The 16,809-nt window shown below is 45.1% G+C and overlaps 1 protein-coding gene across 2 annotated transcripts in view; it reads right to left on the reverse strand.

Moving 5' to 3' along the window:
• Positions 1 to 1,314: 1,314 nt before the first annotated feature.
• Positions 1,315 to 16,809, reverse strand: part of RIC8A (RIC8 guanine nucleotide exchange factor A) — a 38,787-nt gene continuing 23,292 nt past the window's right edge. For both annotated transcript variants that reach the window (XM_078607351.1, XM_078607349.1), the window contains exons 9-12: positions 14,853 to 14,997; positions 12,438 to 12,582; positions 10,924 to 11,043; positions 1,315 to 10,682 (exon numbers count right to left, since the gene is read on the reverse strand). In XM_078607351.1, coding sequence (XP_078463477.1) covers positions 10,565 to 10,682; positions 10,924 to 11,043; positions 12,438 to 12,582; positions 14,853 to 14,997 — 528 coding nt within the window. In that variant the 3' untranslated portion in view covers positions 1,315 to 10,564. The remainder of the gene's footprint in view (positions 10,683 to 10,923; positions 11,044 to 12,437; positions 12,583 to 14,852; positions 14,998 to 16,809) is intronic.

Below are 16,809 nucleotides of genomic sequence, written 5' to 3' on the forward strand. Positions count from 1 at the left end.
TTATTATGTTTTATTTTTTTATTATTTCCCTTCTACGTGACTTTACCGAAAGAACCAAGAATAGGGTTGATAAGCTCTTGTGAACTGCATTAGTGCTAATAAAAATAAAACATAATAAAATAATATATTTTATTATATTATTTTATTACGTTTTATTATGTTTTATTTTTATTATTTTATTACTTCCCTTCTACGTGACTTTACCGAAAGAACCAAGAAAACTAACACACGCACAAAAATCAGTTCTAAAGGAATTCGTGTTCAACCTAGACGATTTCAAAGTACATAGCTCCCAGTGGCTTGCTAATATCGGAAGGAAGAGCGTTCCAGACGGCCGCAGGAGCGCATCTGAAAGCGCGCGACGCGGTGACCCTCTTTGTGCGATGGCTTAGCAGCCAAACGCCGTTGCTGTGCGGACGACCGGGAATTTGCGTGATGATGGTTTATGCTCCTTGACGCGATCAGCGGCGGAGTGTTGTGGTTTGCACCAACATGAACACAAAGGAGGTAATGCGAGCCCGGCAAAGCCACTGGGATTGGAGGGTGCCGAATCGTGGTAGCTTGCCTAACAAAAAGATCAAGAAGAGCGAGAAGGGGACGATTAAAAAAAGAGGGGGGTGGGGGGCAGAATGCGAAGAACTAAATACCGACGAGAATCACCCAGGAATGTCCTTAACGCTCGTGACGTCACTCCACGTCGACCAGCCCCCCTCATTAATAATCATGAACAGGTGACGTCCTCCAAATGGACACCCCCCCCCCCCCATTAATAATTAGCGGGTGACGTCACTTCAAATGGGGGCCGAGGCGCCTCCTCCCCCCTCCTCGGCGTCAACTTACAACCCTCACTGCAAAGGCAGAACCCTCACGTCACGCGATCTCCGTAACGCTGTTGAGACATCGAAGTAAAAAGGACGTCGTGATGAACAAGGGATTATAACTTTTATAAATGAAATAGGTCTGTGTCACCGCGCCCTTATAAGTTGCACACGAATGGATGCGTTGATTTCTCTTGCAAGTTTCAGATTTACTGCAATACACCCGCGCGTCCTTGGACGGGCTGAAAGGCGAGTTGAAAATAAATGTGAAAATAATTGAATTCGAGAAGGCTCTAAAGAGGCTGCAATTGGCGTTGGTCAATCCCGCGAGCAAGCAGACTGGACATTGTTAAAAAGCGAGTTCGCTAAAGCGTCCGTCATCCTGACGGGGTCAAAGGGAGACCCGACTTCATTCCTCGAATGTTTTCTTTGTTTTTGAAGAATGCGCGCACTCGCCATCGCGCCGGCTGGCCAATGAGAAACGCCGAGGCCAAAGTCAAACACCGGGAGCTTTTATTGGAGGGGACATGTTGTTGTTGTTGGGCGTACATAACCAAGCTCAGTGGCGAGAATCAACAGGTAAAGAGTCGCGCAAGTGAAGAGCTTTCAGCCGAATGCCGGGGGTTTACAAACAACAACAAAAAAGCCTCCTACCCCCCCCCCCCACACACACACACGCAATTTGGTGCTCATAAAGCAAAGGTAAAGGAAGGAGGATTGTCAATACTCTGCCCGTAGGATAGCGCAAACGACGCGACTCTCTGTCCGCACAGTTTGGCGAAGTGGAATGGAAGCCTGAGGGATTGTTTTTAATTTTCTGCTTGGGAAGCAAATCCCACCCCCAACCCCCTTTGCAGGCATCGTCTCAGGTACCACGCATTGTTTCTCGTGGAGACGATAGACCTCGCGATGTTTCCGTGGAATTAGCAAAAGCGGCAGTGGCGTCTAGCAAGCGGATCGGTTGCACAATGTACAGGGTTGCTTCAAAACAATGCGAGCACTTCTGAGAATCGGTAACAACGCCACGAGCAATGAGCCCTCCGGGCTCTGGAGACCACCTGGAGAAGATTCCGGGCACGCGTTGACGACGATGGCGAACAAATGGAGACTCTTTGACTTTTTGAAGCTATTAAACATTTAATTTGTTATCATGTTAATGTATTATTATCAGTTCTTTTTCCATTAAAAACGATAGTCCCATAATAAGTGTCAACATTTTTTTGAAGCACCCTGTATATATCCTGGAGGGAAGAGGCCCAAATCCAACAACAATAACGCCTTTAAGCGAATGGAGGTGGATAAGTCGAGGGGAAGATAGATAGGTCCAGAATGGCAATGAATTTGTGCAAAAGTTGAACACATGCGGCTCTCAGACATCGTCTCAGCAGAGCGCACGACACTTGCAAATGCGCAAGGCGATTGAAGCTTACACGCAAGGCCGTGCAATTAAGTGGGGAAGGAAAATTAAGTCAGAGAGGAGTGAGAGAGTGAGCGCTTGGTGCAGAGTTCCCTTATCAGGAGGGTCCTCCGCATTGGGAAACTGGAGTGCCTGGTGAATGGCCACACATAGAGAACATGGGGTCATGCGGTCAAAGGTCCGCACAGTTAGAATCAAGCATCCATAACCGTACCCGTCTCACGAACAAATTCGAACTGTGATCCTTGCTTATTCAATCCGCCCAAATTAGCAACCGAGATGCAACGATTAATGATTAAAACTGCATTAAATGCGGTCGTAGAGAATAAAGCATCGATTGCAGGTTGATTGGTTTAGGCGCAATACAAGATCATTCCAACGCTTTGAGGTATTCATTAGGAAGCTCCACCTGGACACGAGTGTTAGTTTTGATTGGATGTCTTAGGAAGATTTTGTTTTTACGAATACGGGCATTTATTATTTTAATTTCTCAACATTGCCGTGCACGTCGGTTGCGCTGTTTCACGAAATGAAGCAAGCAGGAAAGTAAAAGGCATACACGACAGTTTGTTCACTGAAAAGGGGGAAAGATAAAAACCTTTAATAGTCCAACTGCAATTCGGGAGCAGTGAAAAAGCTATGACGCTACTAAAACTGTGCACTAAATCATTCCGAGGCTGTATTTTTTTTTTACCCGTTAATAGCACTAAACAATGTACGAATAGGGTTCGTCGTACTGAAAAACAGGAATCAATTAATGCTAATACTCAAGTACATTTGAATTACACGACTATATAACAGGTAAAACGACATCAAAATCTTCGAGTAGTTGTATTCCAGTGTAGCATTGTGTGTATGATAACGGAACAGCCGTATGTAAAGCACAAGTCACATGCCACCGGGATTATCCACAATTAAGCGGACTGGAGTTTGTATAGATAAGCGGTTATCGATTCTGCAAAAGCAAAACAAGACCCATATTCACGCTTGTATCATCTCCAGTGGCTTCCACTCACCACAAATAAAATGTGTCCTGTGCTGTGCTTCCATGCCGTGTTCTACCAATTGCGTTATGCCACCAGATGCTTGGCAAATTCCAGTTCTGAAACGAAATGCTCTTTGGATTTACCGGGCGATGCAAAATGACGAGAGACCTGGATGTGGTGTCCTTCGATGACATGTCTGATGTACAACACCTTCCTGCACCACTTCAGACAGCCGAATTATTGACGTTACTAAATAGAGATAAACGATTCCCCCAATATAAAAAAAATCAATGTGAAAAATAAAGCTAGACTTTTAATTTTAGTTTTTAAATTGAGTACGGAAGTCCGGATGGCAGCAATGTGTTCATCCATTGCTGCTAACAACGCACGCCCAAGTGTCAAGTTAATCGATTTTTTTCCTCTATACAAATTTATTCCAGTTTAACACGTAGGCTTTCGCGACCAATATCATCCATAATGCAAGTTTTTTTTGGGTTAGATCGCTTTGCTCTGCAACACACCGTTGTCCTGTACTAGTAACGAATTGGCTTGTTCTGTTGACGTGACAAACCTTACTAAATTGGCTGTCGGGTGGCGGCGGGTTTCACGACACATTTATAAATGTATTCCATTTGTGCCAAAGGGCATATCACGAGATGAAATACATTCGGGAAATCTTCAAGTCCGCCATCCTTTTTGGAGGCCGACAACCCGCGGAAGTGAATTTTCTTTTTCCCAGGACATCCGGACGATCCTTCGAGTGGCCTTTTCCGTCCATCGCACAGAAAGCCCCGTGATGGGATTACTACGCGACTGTTGAACCGATATTCCGCTTAAAGAATGCACAAGAGCTGGAACGTGGCCAAATCGAAGGATCGCAGCGGCACAAAGTTTGGCCGAGTTGAAGCCAATTTTCAACAGGGGTAAATCACAAAACTGTAACTGGGCAGAATCGTTGATAAACATCAGGTAGCAGGAGGGGGGGGAAGGTAACTTGCAAAAGGTAGATCATGCTGAACAGTAGGTTAAGTCTAGAAGAGGTTGAAATAAAATAAAACTGCATCCTTGCAAGAAATCAGGAGTGCAGCATCGACGCTGAGACAGAGAGGTTATCGATACTTAAAGGAAATGAATAGGAACCGAATCTGAAGACAACTTTTGCTACGCGACTGGAAATCGGATATATTTTTTTATACCACTACATGAAGGATAATGTTTGCGGTAGCTGAGCGGTTAACGCAGGCAAAGCCTTTTCACCACAACCTTACTCGATAGAACAAACAGGCGGACGGAAATGTGACTACGTCAAAAGCGGCGCGTTTGGGGTTTGATGGGTTTGGAGCCGGGAGGAGCTGCGGCGAGTTTATCGGGCAGCGTTGGAAGGTGAGGACCCCGGCAACTCTCCGTGTACACGTGTTCTCGTCGGGAAGTTGCTACGAATGATACCAAGCTCCAAAACGTCCCTTTCCCATTGCTGCTGCAAACGTTTAAATCGATCTTTTTTTTTTATCGAGAAACAAAATGTACGGCGAGTATCACTACAATATTTACCGCAACTTTAAAAAGCAAACAAAGTTTTTTTTTTCTTTCTCGGCCGCGCTTGAAAATAGCGCACCTCCGGTTAACACGGTTGGCTACGTACGGTGCGAAAGAAGTTCAACGTACGCGCTTCACAAGTGATGCCCTTAGCCCCAGTGTTCTTCACTGCAAGGCCCCGCGGGACACTGGGGGCCCCTGGTGGACATTAGGGGCCATCCATTCAGTACGTACGCATGGAGGGGGGAGGGGGGGTTAACCCAAATGTGTACGTTTGCGTATGGGGGGTCAACTGACAATGTGCGTACGCATTGGAAACGGTTGGGGGGGGTGAAGCCTCGACAATAATTTGTCTACATCGGCCTTCAAATGAGTTAGATAGTCCGGCGGTGGATTATCGGTTTTTTTAAACACGTTCATATTATTAAGCTTTGATCGTTTCTGTGTGGATTAAATATTGGCCGTTCTATAGAACAGGGAGGGGGGGGGGGTCAAGTTTTGACCGATTTTTGCGTACCTACTAAATGGATGGCCCCTTAGTGCAGCTCCTGACAATAAAAAACACGTGACAATACCCCCCGCCTCCCCCATCATCATCGTGCTGCTGTCAGAACCCCAATGGTTTAAATGTGACGAACATTGCCTCAGCACAATGAGCTTGAATGCTGATAAAGTTGTTACCATACTCATTGGTTCTGTTGGTAAAGTCACGTATGGAGAAATTAAATAAAATAATTTTCTTTTTAAATGAAATTATAGTTTAAATTTTATTTATCCATACGTAAAATGTATTTATCCATACGTAAACAATTTTATTTTAAAATAAAATAATTTTAGTTTTAATTGTATTTATCCATACGTGACTTTACCGAAAGAACCAATGAGTAGAGTAATTCCTACAGTCACGAAAGCTTCAATCCTAGATTAAAGTTGTTAACGTTTATTGTATTTTGTTACATCCTTTGTATCAGCTGTCACACTACCTTTGTGCTGTGAACATTCATATTACTTGCCCGAATTGCCTCTTTTTATTATTGAAGCATATCACCAATTTAAAATTTACTTTACGTTTAGAGATAACTTGCGCGGTTGTCGTCAACGCTTTATGAACCGTAAACTAGAAATGACGATCTTGATTGGAAGCTTTCGTGACTGCAGGAATCCACTCTTTGGTTCTTTCGGTAAAGTCGCGTAGGTAGAAAGAATATAATAAATCACGACGTTTCAGGCGCAACACAAGTGACCGTGATGACGGACGCTTGTGTTGCGCCCGAAACGTCGTGATTTCTTTTATTTTATACCTACGTGACTTTACCGAAAGAACCAGAGTATAGGAATTACGAATTTTTAACTTTCACAATAGCAACAAGCTCGTATTGTATAACAGATCTGAATGGTTTGTGCGAAAGAACTGATTAAATATTCGACAGGGGGACGGGGGGGGGGGGCAAATGTTGTTCCCGTGTTCAGTGTTGTGCTCAACCATGTGCTCATTGGCCAATGGATAGGCAGCAGAATATCCAGGAATCACAATGAGTCTCCTGGCACCTGAGGCTGGAGGTTTGTGGATGATGTAGGTTTCTTCGCTACGGCCTTTTGCATGGGACATTGAACGTCATTGGCCTTTTTAAGTACTGGGACCTTAGGCTAAGCTTTGCAACAACAACAAAAAACACGAAATAATGAGCATCTTTGTTGTGGACTATACGCAACAAAATACAGGAGCAATGATGCCTCATTCGTTTCGAGATATAGATATGAAGGAGTCATTGTCCGCGTATCTATTTTGCAACAAAAAAACAAGTTGTTGCCAGTGGCGAGGGTTGGGTTCGTACACCTTTATCGCAGATGTCATTCTAAAAATAAGAAACTGCAGGTGGCCAAAAAAAATCACGTGGAGAGTTTCTTATGAATACTCTTGGTTCTTTCGGTAAAGTCACGTCGGTAAAAAAAATTAAAAGATAAAAACAAATTAAATCACGTTTCGATTGCAACACAAGCAATCATCATCACGTGTGACAACAACAGCAAGTAATTTTACTGAAGTGGGAGAAAAGCCGGAGATTGCTTGTGTTGCAATCGAAACATCGTGATTTAATTAATTTAATATTTTATCTTTTAATTGTTTTTTTTCTTTACCTACGTGACTTTACCGAAAGAACCAAGAGTATGGATCCTTGCAGTCACGAAAACTTCAAATCGAGAAGTTTCTTATGAACTCCATAATCCAAGGGACGTGTACTCGGGGGAATTGTACGGTTATCAGACATGTGTTTTGAGACGCCAGCAATGACCGTGAATTTACGGGTCAACGAAAAAAAAAGCAGCTTCTGGTCCCGACGAATGTGAAGGACTCTGCAAATTTGTATGACAGTAAAAGAGGGGGGGGGGGGGGCAGACACGCCTTACAAACGTAATCAGGAAGAGGAGGTTAATGTGGATGTAAACAGGAAGAGGATGGGAAAGGGCAGGTTACCAAAACAACCATTAGTGGTGTTGGCACTAGAGAGGGTTGATCACCCACCCAAGGGGAAGGGCTGGAGCCAGATAGTTGGGATATTGCAACGGCAAGAATTTTGAGGTCACGTGTTGACTGCAGACCAGGCGAGTGATCTAGGCAACAGGCCTGCACAGTCACGGGCTTTGGAGCTGTATTATTTAACTGTTTTGAGTGGACTCGCTTTAGGTATCTGAACGGAGCTGGAATGAATAAAACATTATAAATCCACAAGCTTTGCGTTTCATGTAGGGTGGGTTTTTGCCATAACCAATTAGCAAATTTACGGCAATAACAAAGCGTCGAGATAATGAAGAAAATCCATGCACTGTATGCAAACGTGTCTCGTTTGCATGTGTTTCGGTAGAACTTCTTTCGCACCGTACGCAGCCAGCTGTGCCAATCGGAGGCGCGGGAGGACACAAAACAAGAAAGCCACGCTTGTATCCCTCCCTACACAAGAATGGGTGTCTACAACTACGTAAAGCCACATCAAGAGGAATGCACCCTAAGAGCCCCAAATGGTTTGGGGCTTGCTCTTGCAAAAAAACAGACATCTTCTAACAACTGCCAACTAGGTTTTTAACAAACGGAGCTGACACAGGTCTCGTTTCGCCCACTGCAGCATTTCTCTAAAGTTACAACACCAGCAGTCAGAATGTATTCGGCGAGGCATAATATGCCACACACACACCGTGCCATTTCCAGGTATTAAGCAGAAACCTTGTTTGGGAACATTTGTTGACCTTGGGAATCAAGGTTTTCTCTAGAACTGCTTTGTGTGTCGAGTTTGTTGTCCTTCCCCCGCACCTCCGATTAGGACGGTCGGCTACATACGGCGCGAAAGAAGTTCAACATACATACAAGGGCATGCACCAAGTCTGTGGAACATTATTTATATCCACATCAGGAACTGTCGGTTCTTTTAAATCGAGCCTAAACATTTTTTTTTTTCTATGGATTTTCTTGCTGGTTGATTGTATTTCATGGAGATTGTGACTTATACGTTCAACCAGATTATTTTATCATAGTTTCTCTGGGTTCCACCAATAATTATCTGTCAAAAGTTCCGATTTTGGTTTGATCTTTTGTTTTATTGTATTCGGATTGGTTTTTACTGTTCAATGTTTGATTTTAACATTATTTTCATTTAACTTTTTTTTTTACCTCTGATGGAGAGCGCTTTTGAGATTATAGCAATCCCTCCACAACAGCGGGGGTTAGGTTCCTGGAAAATGCCGCGGTAGGTAAATCCGCGATTGGTGAAGTCCAGGGAATATGGGAAGTAATAGGGGGCTAGAGGAAACCACTACTGTGGTCAGACTAGTCATAGCTTACCTACGTTGCCTGTTAATGAACTAAACACCAAATATAAGACAGTACATTACACAAAATCATAAATAAATATTACGTTTACACATCTTTAATATTCACGATGATGGTGACAATGAGATGATGAGGGGGGGGGGGGAGGGCTGGTTAGGAGGAGGAGGGGGGGCTCAGCCCACCCCCCTCCCCCTCGGGGCCACTGACGCAGCACTCTCACCACCTCCACGTGTAAGAGCAAATTAAACCCTTTCCAGAAATCGGGAAAAAATAAATACAACTTTATCGGTCCACGACGTCTTGAATCACGTCATGTAATAACGATGTCAGGCTGTGACGCAGTGACACACACGCGTCACGTTAATAACTCAACACCGTGCTCAGCCGTGGATACTCAAATGTCCAGACCACGGCTGGTAAACGACGGGGGTATCCAGAAGCAAATCCGCGTATACTCAAAACATCTCGCGGTTGGTAAATTCGCAGTTGGCAAGGGATTACTGCACTAATATGAAAAGCGCTTTGTAAAACTGAGTTCATCATCACTCGGGTAAGCGATCACTATTGAGGGGGAGGCAGGAGACAAACATGGGTGCCATGGTGGTGGAGAGCTGTTAACGACCTCGCCTGGTATACAGAGGTCTGGGTTCCATCCAGACCCTGACGCCTGTATATTTGGAGTTTGCATGTTCCCCCTTTGATCGCGTGGATTTTTCTCCGGGTCCTCCGGTTTTTCCCTCTACATTTATCATTATGCGTTTTAGAGTACGACTGCTCTACAGTTCCACGCGATAAGCCACTTCGTTGAGCTATCGTTTGTGCTAGCCAGGTCGCTTCTGAAAAAGAGCTACATAGCTCTGTGGGACTTCACTCGTAAAATAAAAAATATGGTTTGGTTAAGTTTAGTTTCAAACATCACAGGGTAAAGTAGACTGGAATGCCATACGCTGCAAAGAAATAAAAACTGTAATTGTACGATATAAGTTAAATGGAATTGGCTGCAGTAGGGATCTTACGGTTGTGTATTCGGAATTGACCGATGGATTTGTGATTGTATTGTAACCGTACATTTTACTTTGGAACCGAGCAATATTGGTAGCAATGAGATCTGAATGTAAACGTTTTACCATCAGGGTAGAATTCAGCAATGAAAGCCCATGTCTCCGTCCTCATGCGAGCATTGTGCAGTGCTTCAATGGTGGATGCTGAGCCAGTGGTACATAAAAAAGAAACGCATAGTCCTATGATGGGCGCAAGTCTATCCTTTGGACAATTACTATTGACTTTCAACAAATTGGTAACCAATTTATTGACCCCAGAGGGATAATCGGATGGGTCAACATACATCGGGTACATCATGACAGAAACCACCGCCTGGAAGTTAATTTTGATGTGCATCTCCTGATTACACCTTAGCTAGACATTGAGAAACCTGTGCTTGGTGGTTAGCTATGTGCAGACTAGTTTTTAGCCTTGGTTAGGGACAACGTCAGGAACCGAGTTAGAACTAGGTAATGGAGAGACAGCACGAGGAGCCATGGGTTGTGCTGGAGCTAAAGCTAATGTTAAGTCAAAACTAGAGCATATGGTCAGAGTTATGGTTAAATAAATAGATCGTGTTAATGGCCAGGGTTAAGAATTAAGCAATTTTGGGGGTTAAGGTTGGCAAAATAGGGTGAGCATTATCTATAGACAGTCTTCACTGCTATTTACGATGCACATCTGTGTTTTTCGGCTGATGTTAAAGTTAGCGATAGCCATTGTTCACGATCAGGAAGTAGGAGATCTTTCACGGCTGGGCCCATATTTCACCGAACGCTTCAGACAGAAGTCCGTGCGAGGGGCTGCGCGGTAGAGTGGCATGGATATATTTAGTTTAAGTGGTAGTGATCAACGGTGCGAGAAAACCGAGTAATGCATTGTGTCCTAAAGGAGTCAGATTTGGTTTGAGTTTGGGGTAATCGAACGTTCGCATGTGACGTGCTCAGTCCGAGTCAGAGTCTGAATTGTTGGAATGTGGAGGACTTGAATTTTGCATGGTTTCCTCCAGGGGTGCCAACTTCCCATCCACACCCACACCCATGGGCTGGATGATCTGCTCCCTGCAAGGCCACACAAAGATGTACATCATCACATCAACACCACACCGAAACGTGAGGCCCTCATGGCACGAGCGGTTTTCCATTGAAAACTGCTATGCTGGCCATGAAAGATAACTAAGTCAAGACGGACCAAATCATGACAATTGTTTGTATCATGCTGGCTGGTGGCAGGAAATGCATGCAGTTACATGGCTTATGTGCGTGCCGTTTTAAAGCCTTGTGTGCACAAGAAAGCCCTTACCGTGAGAGTTTGTCAAACATGCTGACAAGTTTCATAGCTTCATGTTCCTTCTGCTCATCAGTCATCCCCTCCATGGGGTTGGGGAGTTTTTCTTCCACACGTCCAGTTATGGGGTTGATGCTGCCACACGTGTCGCAGAGAAATCAGAAAGAACCGCCATGTAGCTTTTTACAGACTGTTGGGGTCAAGCGCTGTGAGCACCTATCGAGGCTGGTGCGATGCACAAACATAATTTGTGGTCAGCACCATGCCTCGCCCGGCCTTTGTCTCCCCCAGTGGTAATGTTTACACACCGGACCAGGTACTGATTTTTGAGGCTAAGTCGACCTAGGGGAGGCCCAGTACAGGTTCAGAAAAACATTACCGGTGTTGGTGTTGGCCGCGAGCGGCAATCTAATTCGAATCGCCGGGGGTTCGTAGCGCAGCGTGCTAATCGTTGCACTACCGCTCTCCACCCTCCCGCTCGCAACACTTACACGCAAACATACAATTGTGGTATTCCAAGTGCAAGTATGGAATATCAAATGCATTTTCTTCCGGAATTATGTACAATTACCACTTTTAAAAATACAATCACTCTGGGTATGTGTGTGCAAGTTGTATGAGTGCAAAGACAAAGATCCCCCCCCCCCACCACCCCCCATTTAGCCTTTTCAGGCTGTTAGGGAAGGCGCTGTTAGTGAGCACCTATGCAGGCCAGCATGGCGCACAAGAGAGTGGAGCGGCCAGAACCACACTATCCTAACACCAATGTAGGGGGTTGTCGCAATGTGCCACGAACCACAGCGGGCTAAGGCTTCCCGACCACGGCACACGCCAGTGGCGAATATCTGAGCCAGTCCTGGGCCTCACCTCGGTTGACTCACCCTTCAACGAGTACCTGGTGCGATGTATAAACATCAGCAATGGTGGAGGGCAAAGGTAATGAGGGGGGGAAGGGGGCATGGAAAAGGCCCTGACCGCCACCCCACCCTCGTGTGGCGTGCCGGCCTCCGTAGATGTGCTCGCTAACAGCACCAGCCCCCATCGACTGTGTAGGCTACATGGTTACAAACTGAGTAATCATTGGAAAGATGTGATTAACCATGCAAAAAAGATTTAACTACACTTATTTGACCAATCTTATTTATTATTTGACAGACAACTATTACAGGTGTACCATGTTTACCATGTTCACCATGTTTAGTTGTCACAAACCATAACAAAGGCTCACCCTCTTTAGCCTCACCCTATCATATGAATAAAAAGTGTGCTGTACTTGGCCCTTCCCCCCTCTCCAACCATTATATAAACGGAGTGGTAGCTCCTGCAATCTCTCATTTACTTGATACAGCTGTCGTGGCTGTGACGGTTCCACCTGAAGACGGAGGCTTGTGTTGCCTCCGAAACGTCGTGATTTTGATTTTATTTTACTTTTATTAATTTAAATGTTTTTACCTACGTGACTTTACCGAAAACACCTAAGAATATGGGGAGGGGAGATATTTGTCTCTGTGTATCATGCGCTGCTGTACTTGGGCTTCGCTTGCCGGTACTCCTCTGTCTCTGAATCGGAGTCGTCCGAGTAGTGGCCCTCGCCCCGTCCGCCGGCCATGAGCCCCCGCGCTGCCAGCAGGCCCGCTGCGTTCCCATAGCCAGTGTACTTGACGAAGCGTGCCACTGCAGAGCAACAACAACACCGCCGCCGCCAACACCACCGCTTTTACCTTCACAGCACAGTTATCAAAACTAAACTAAAACTTTTGTATTTTACAAGGTAAGACCCGGTAGTAATAGGTTTTTACCCTTTTAACTGGTACAAAATCTGACACCTTTATACAAGGCATCATGTTTGCAATAACCTCAACACAAGAAGTCAAAATGCAAACAAAAAGAAACAACTCTGATGATGATAATGATATGCACTGTCCTTGAAGTTGATTGGTCCACACCCGAGACAGCTTTCTTTAGAGCCTAGTCTCCATTGGTGTTGGTAAGACCCACTTGAGCTGTATAGCTCTTTTTCAGAAGCGACCTGGCCACAAACGAAAACTCAACGAAGTGGCTTATGTGCAAATTTATAGCATACAAGTACTCTAAACGTATGTCGATTTTACATGCGGAGGGAAAAACTAGAGGACCGGAGAAAAATCCACACGACCACGGGGAGATCATGCAAACTCCAAATATACAGCAGGCGTCAGGGTCGGGATCAAACCCATGCCCTCCTGTATACAAGGCGAGGTGATTAACATCTCGCCACTCCATAGCAGCAAGAATATTAACATTTACAGGATCTTCAACAGCAGCAGCAAAGACAGCAACATTAAACGTGTACTGTCGTTGGGAAATGTAAATAAAATGGAATGTCATTTTTTAAAGTAGCCTCCAGTCCGAGCTGTATCATGTCACGTTTCATATTTCGGTTGGCATTGTCGTCGACAGCCAATGCCAACAAGAGAAGTGCCAGAAACAACGCCAACATGAACATAAGCAGCCACAGTATCCCCATCAACAACAGGACAGATAACAACAACATCAACACCAACCTCACTATCAAAACAATACCAACATTATAAAAAAAATCAATAGCATACTTATCATTAACACATTAAAAGTGTCAACTGAACCCATGATTCTAACAGAGGCATAGCTTTCATCACCAATGGCAAAATCAAACCTACCAACAGCAGTAACATCAAAAGTTGTCTTAATACAAAGCTACATTTACGTGCGAAATTCATTCACACTGTATTGTATAAAGCTACATTAAACCGCGGTGATACATTCAAGAGAAGCATTATCAACATCACCGTCAACAGACGCATCGAAGAACATTACCTCCAGCACTCTTTCAACATCACCGATAAATGCTCAATCCTGTTATCCGTGACGATGTTTGCAAACAGGGTGGATAAAATATTTCGTAGCAAAGGGGAGTTTCCCGTGCATCGTCCGCTGAAATAATCCGCGGGTCACGTTACCTAAACCGCTTAACCCCCCCAGGTGTCTCTGTGCTGCTGCGTCACACATACCGCAACAACTTGGCAACCTGGCAACGTTGCACGGCCTCAACGTGAACACCAAACTGAACACGCAGTAAGGTTTTCACAGCCAACATTTACGATTCGCACTTGGCTCGTGAGTTAGGTGACGTAATGATCTAACATCGCATCGCATCGCGTTAGGAAAACGTCACTTCGATCCATCAACCATAGCGCGTCGTCAGCGAAGGACCCGTTTGCGTCAAAACGGGTGACCGCTTGCGACAGCAATCGCAAAAAGTGTCCTTGCTATCCTACACCGGAGTCGAGTTATTTGTTTGATCCACGGATCATGGCGGGGGGGGGCGACCAAGGGAGCGGCGCCATTTCTGTGAGGGTCGCGGTCCGCTTCGCTTCGAACGTCGACCGCCAACCGAAGCACGCAACTTGCTGCATATACCGAAAGAACCAAAGACTATGGATTTCTGCAGTCACGAAAGCTTCAAATCAAGATTGCTGCAGGAGTTTGCGCGTCATAGACGGGGCGACGTGTCCACAACGCGACAGCCGTCTCTCCCACGAGCGAAAGGACTTCTTTGATTTTGATGTTCGACGTGGTCTCAAATGAAGCATCGCGTCCAGTTGCTAAATTTGGCTGTTGACGATTGTTCTTCAAACCTACTGGTGAGCCGAAACAATAATCATCGGCGCGTTATACGCTTGAGCACCTGACGGTGAATTTGTTCGTTCGCCTGTGTCAGGTGGTGGAAGGTTCTTAACGGCGCAAACTTGCTCGGATCACGATGTGGCCCAACCCAAAAAATAAATTGTGAATTATCAGCAATATGCATTATTAGTTCCCACATTCGTCACAATCGTTCTGCCAGGCTGCAGGCTCATGTCGTGTTGCCGCGACGCGGAGTGGAGGTGTGGCGTGGTGCTCCTTGCAGGGTGCAAGCATCCTACCGCTCTCTTTGCACAGCACGAAGAGGAACTCTGCAGCGCAGTGCTTGACGTCGGTGTCGATGTGAGTCATGAGGCGCACCAGCTTGTTCCTCAGCGTGTTGCCCACCTCCGGACGATTTGTGACATCTTTCAATGGGGGCAGCACCTAGATTGGCACGAACAAAACGTCAACAAACATCGCCACCTTAGTAGATTGTCATTCTACGCTGGGGACAAACTGTGCGGAAAAACCAAACTATAACTATTTGTTATTTTACCAGGTAAGGCCCACAGTGCAGCTCTTTTTCAGAAGCAATCTGGCCACGAATAATAGATCAACGAAGTGGCTTATCACGAGGAAATTTATAGCAGCCAAATACTCTGAACGCACATTTACAAATCTCGAGGGACAAACCGGAGGACCCGGAGAAAAATCCACACGACCACAGGGAGAACATGCAAACTCCAAATATGCAGGCGTCGGGGTCGAAATCAGAATCGAACCCACGACCTCCTGCATACCAGGCGAGGTAGTTAACATCTTGCCACCGTGGCGCCCTCTGTGCTGTTGCTGAAGAATGCATAGTAATATTGACAAGCAACAAGGGGAAGGTGTAGTCACAAGCATGCTGGTCCAGTCACCATCACCTCCACGGCAATGCGTCGTAGACATGCACACCAGGTGCTACTTTCCTTTTTCGCAATTATATTTCGATCGCGATGAAGTATGTTCACCAGCGAGATAAACCATGCCCATGTGGAACTCTCACAGACAGCAGTGCACCATGCCATGTCGGGAAATCGACTCTAGAAGGTGACATCATTGGACTACTTCCCAGATCTTTATTAAGGGACCACTTAGCCACACTGCGTATGCTGCGCTCTGTCAAGTGGCTCGCCATAGATGTTCGTCGTGTGGCAGTCAAATTGAAATGCTTAACTCTCAGATGGTGATTTAAAGCTTTCGTGACTGCAGGGATTCATCTTCTTGGTTTTTTCGGTAAAGTCACGTAGAAGGGAAGTAATAAACTAATAAAAAAATAATAAAAAATAATAAAAATAAAACATATTTTATTATGTTTTATTTTTATTATTTTATTACTTCCCTTCTACGTGACTTTACCCAAAAAACCAAGAAGATCTCAGATGGTGGTCATTTTGTTGTACAGTCCAGCTCATTGCTCCGTCACCTCTGGGCCACCCAGTCAATTATTCTTTTTTTACCGAGTGGACATAGAAGCTATCAGGTATCGATACCAAACAACACGGATGTTTATGGTTAGGAATCGGATCTGCGTTGCTGCGATTGTAACAGAGTGCACCCAGGCACATCTACACACACATATAATATCACACGAGCACATGCACACGCAATTTAACGGGGAAACAAAAGTTCAAATGCTCAGATTACTTGTTGATAGTGCAATACAAAGGAATTTATAAATTAAAACTAACAAAAATATTTCTGGTAGCTAACTGCCCCCCCCCCATCCCCCGCAATCCTCCACAATCTCACCGTGCCGCCGCTGTCACGGTTGCCATCATGATTAACTTCTTGGTTCTTTCGGTAAAGTCACGTGACTTTACCGAAAGAACCAAGAAGATGAATCCCTGCAGTCACGAAAGCTTTAAATCGAAATCATGATTATCATTGGCGTGTAAAGGCGGCTCTACCCCCCAGTGACACTCTTCATGTTACCCAGCAGGAACGATAGTTATACCCTGCTGTGCTTTAGCACACAACCTGACGTATCAACAAGAAATATGCACGCATTTCACTTTAAAACGAGTGCTTAATTTGACTATCGGGGAGTTAAAATAAATAACTGTATTTTTTTATGTTACCAGGTAAGGCCCACTGAACTATTAGCTCTTTTTCAGAAGTGCCTTGGCTACAAATGATAGGCAAACTCCAAATATACAGCAGCAGGCATCGTCAGGGTCGGCATGGAACACACGACCTCCTGCACACCAGGCG

This window comes from Lampetra planeri, chromosome 27, assembly GCF_965212315.1.
Source record: "Lampetra planeri chromosome 27, kcLamPlan1.2.h2, whole genome shotgun sequence".
Lineage (NCBI taxonomy): Eukaryota > Metazoa > Chordata > Hyperoartia > Petromyzontiformes > Petromyzontidae > Lampetra > Lampetra planeri.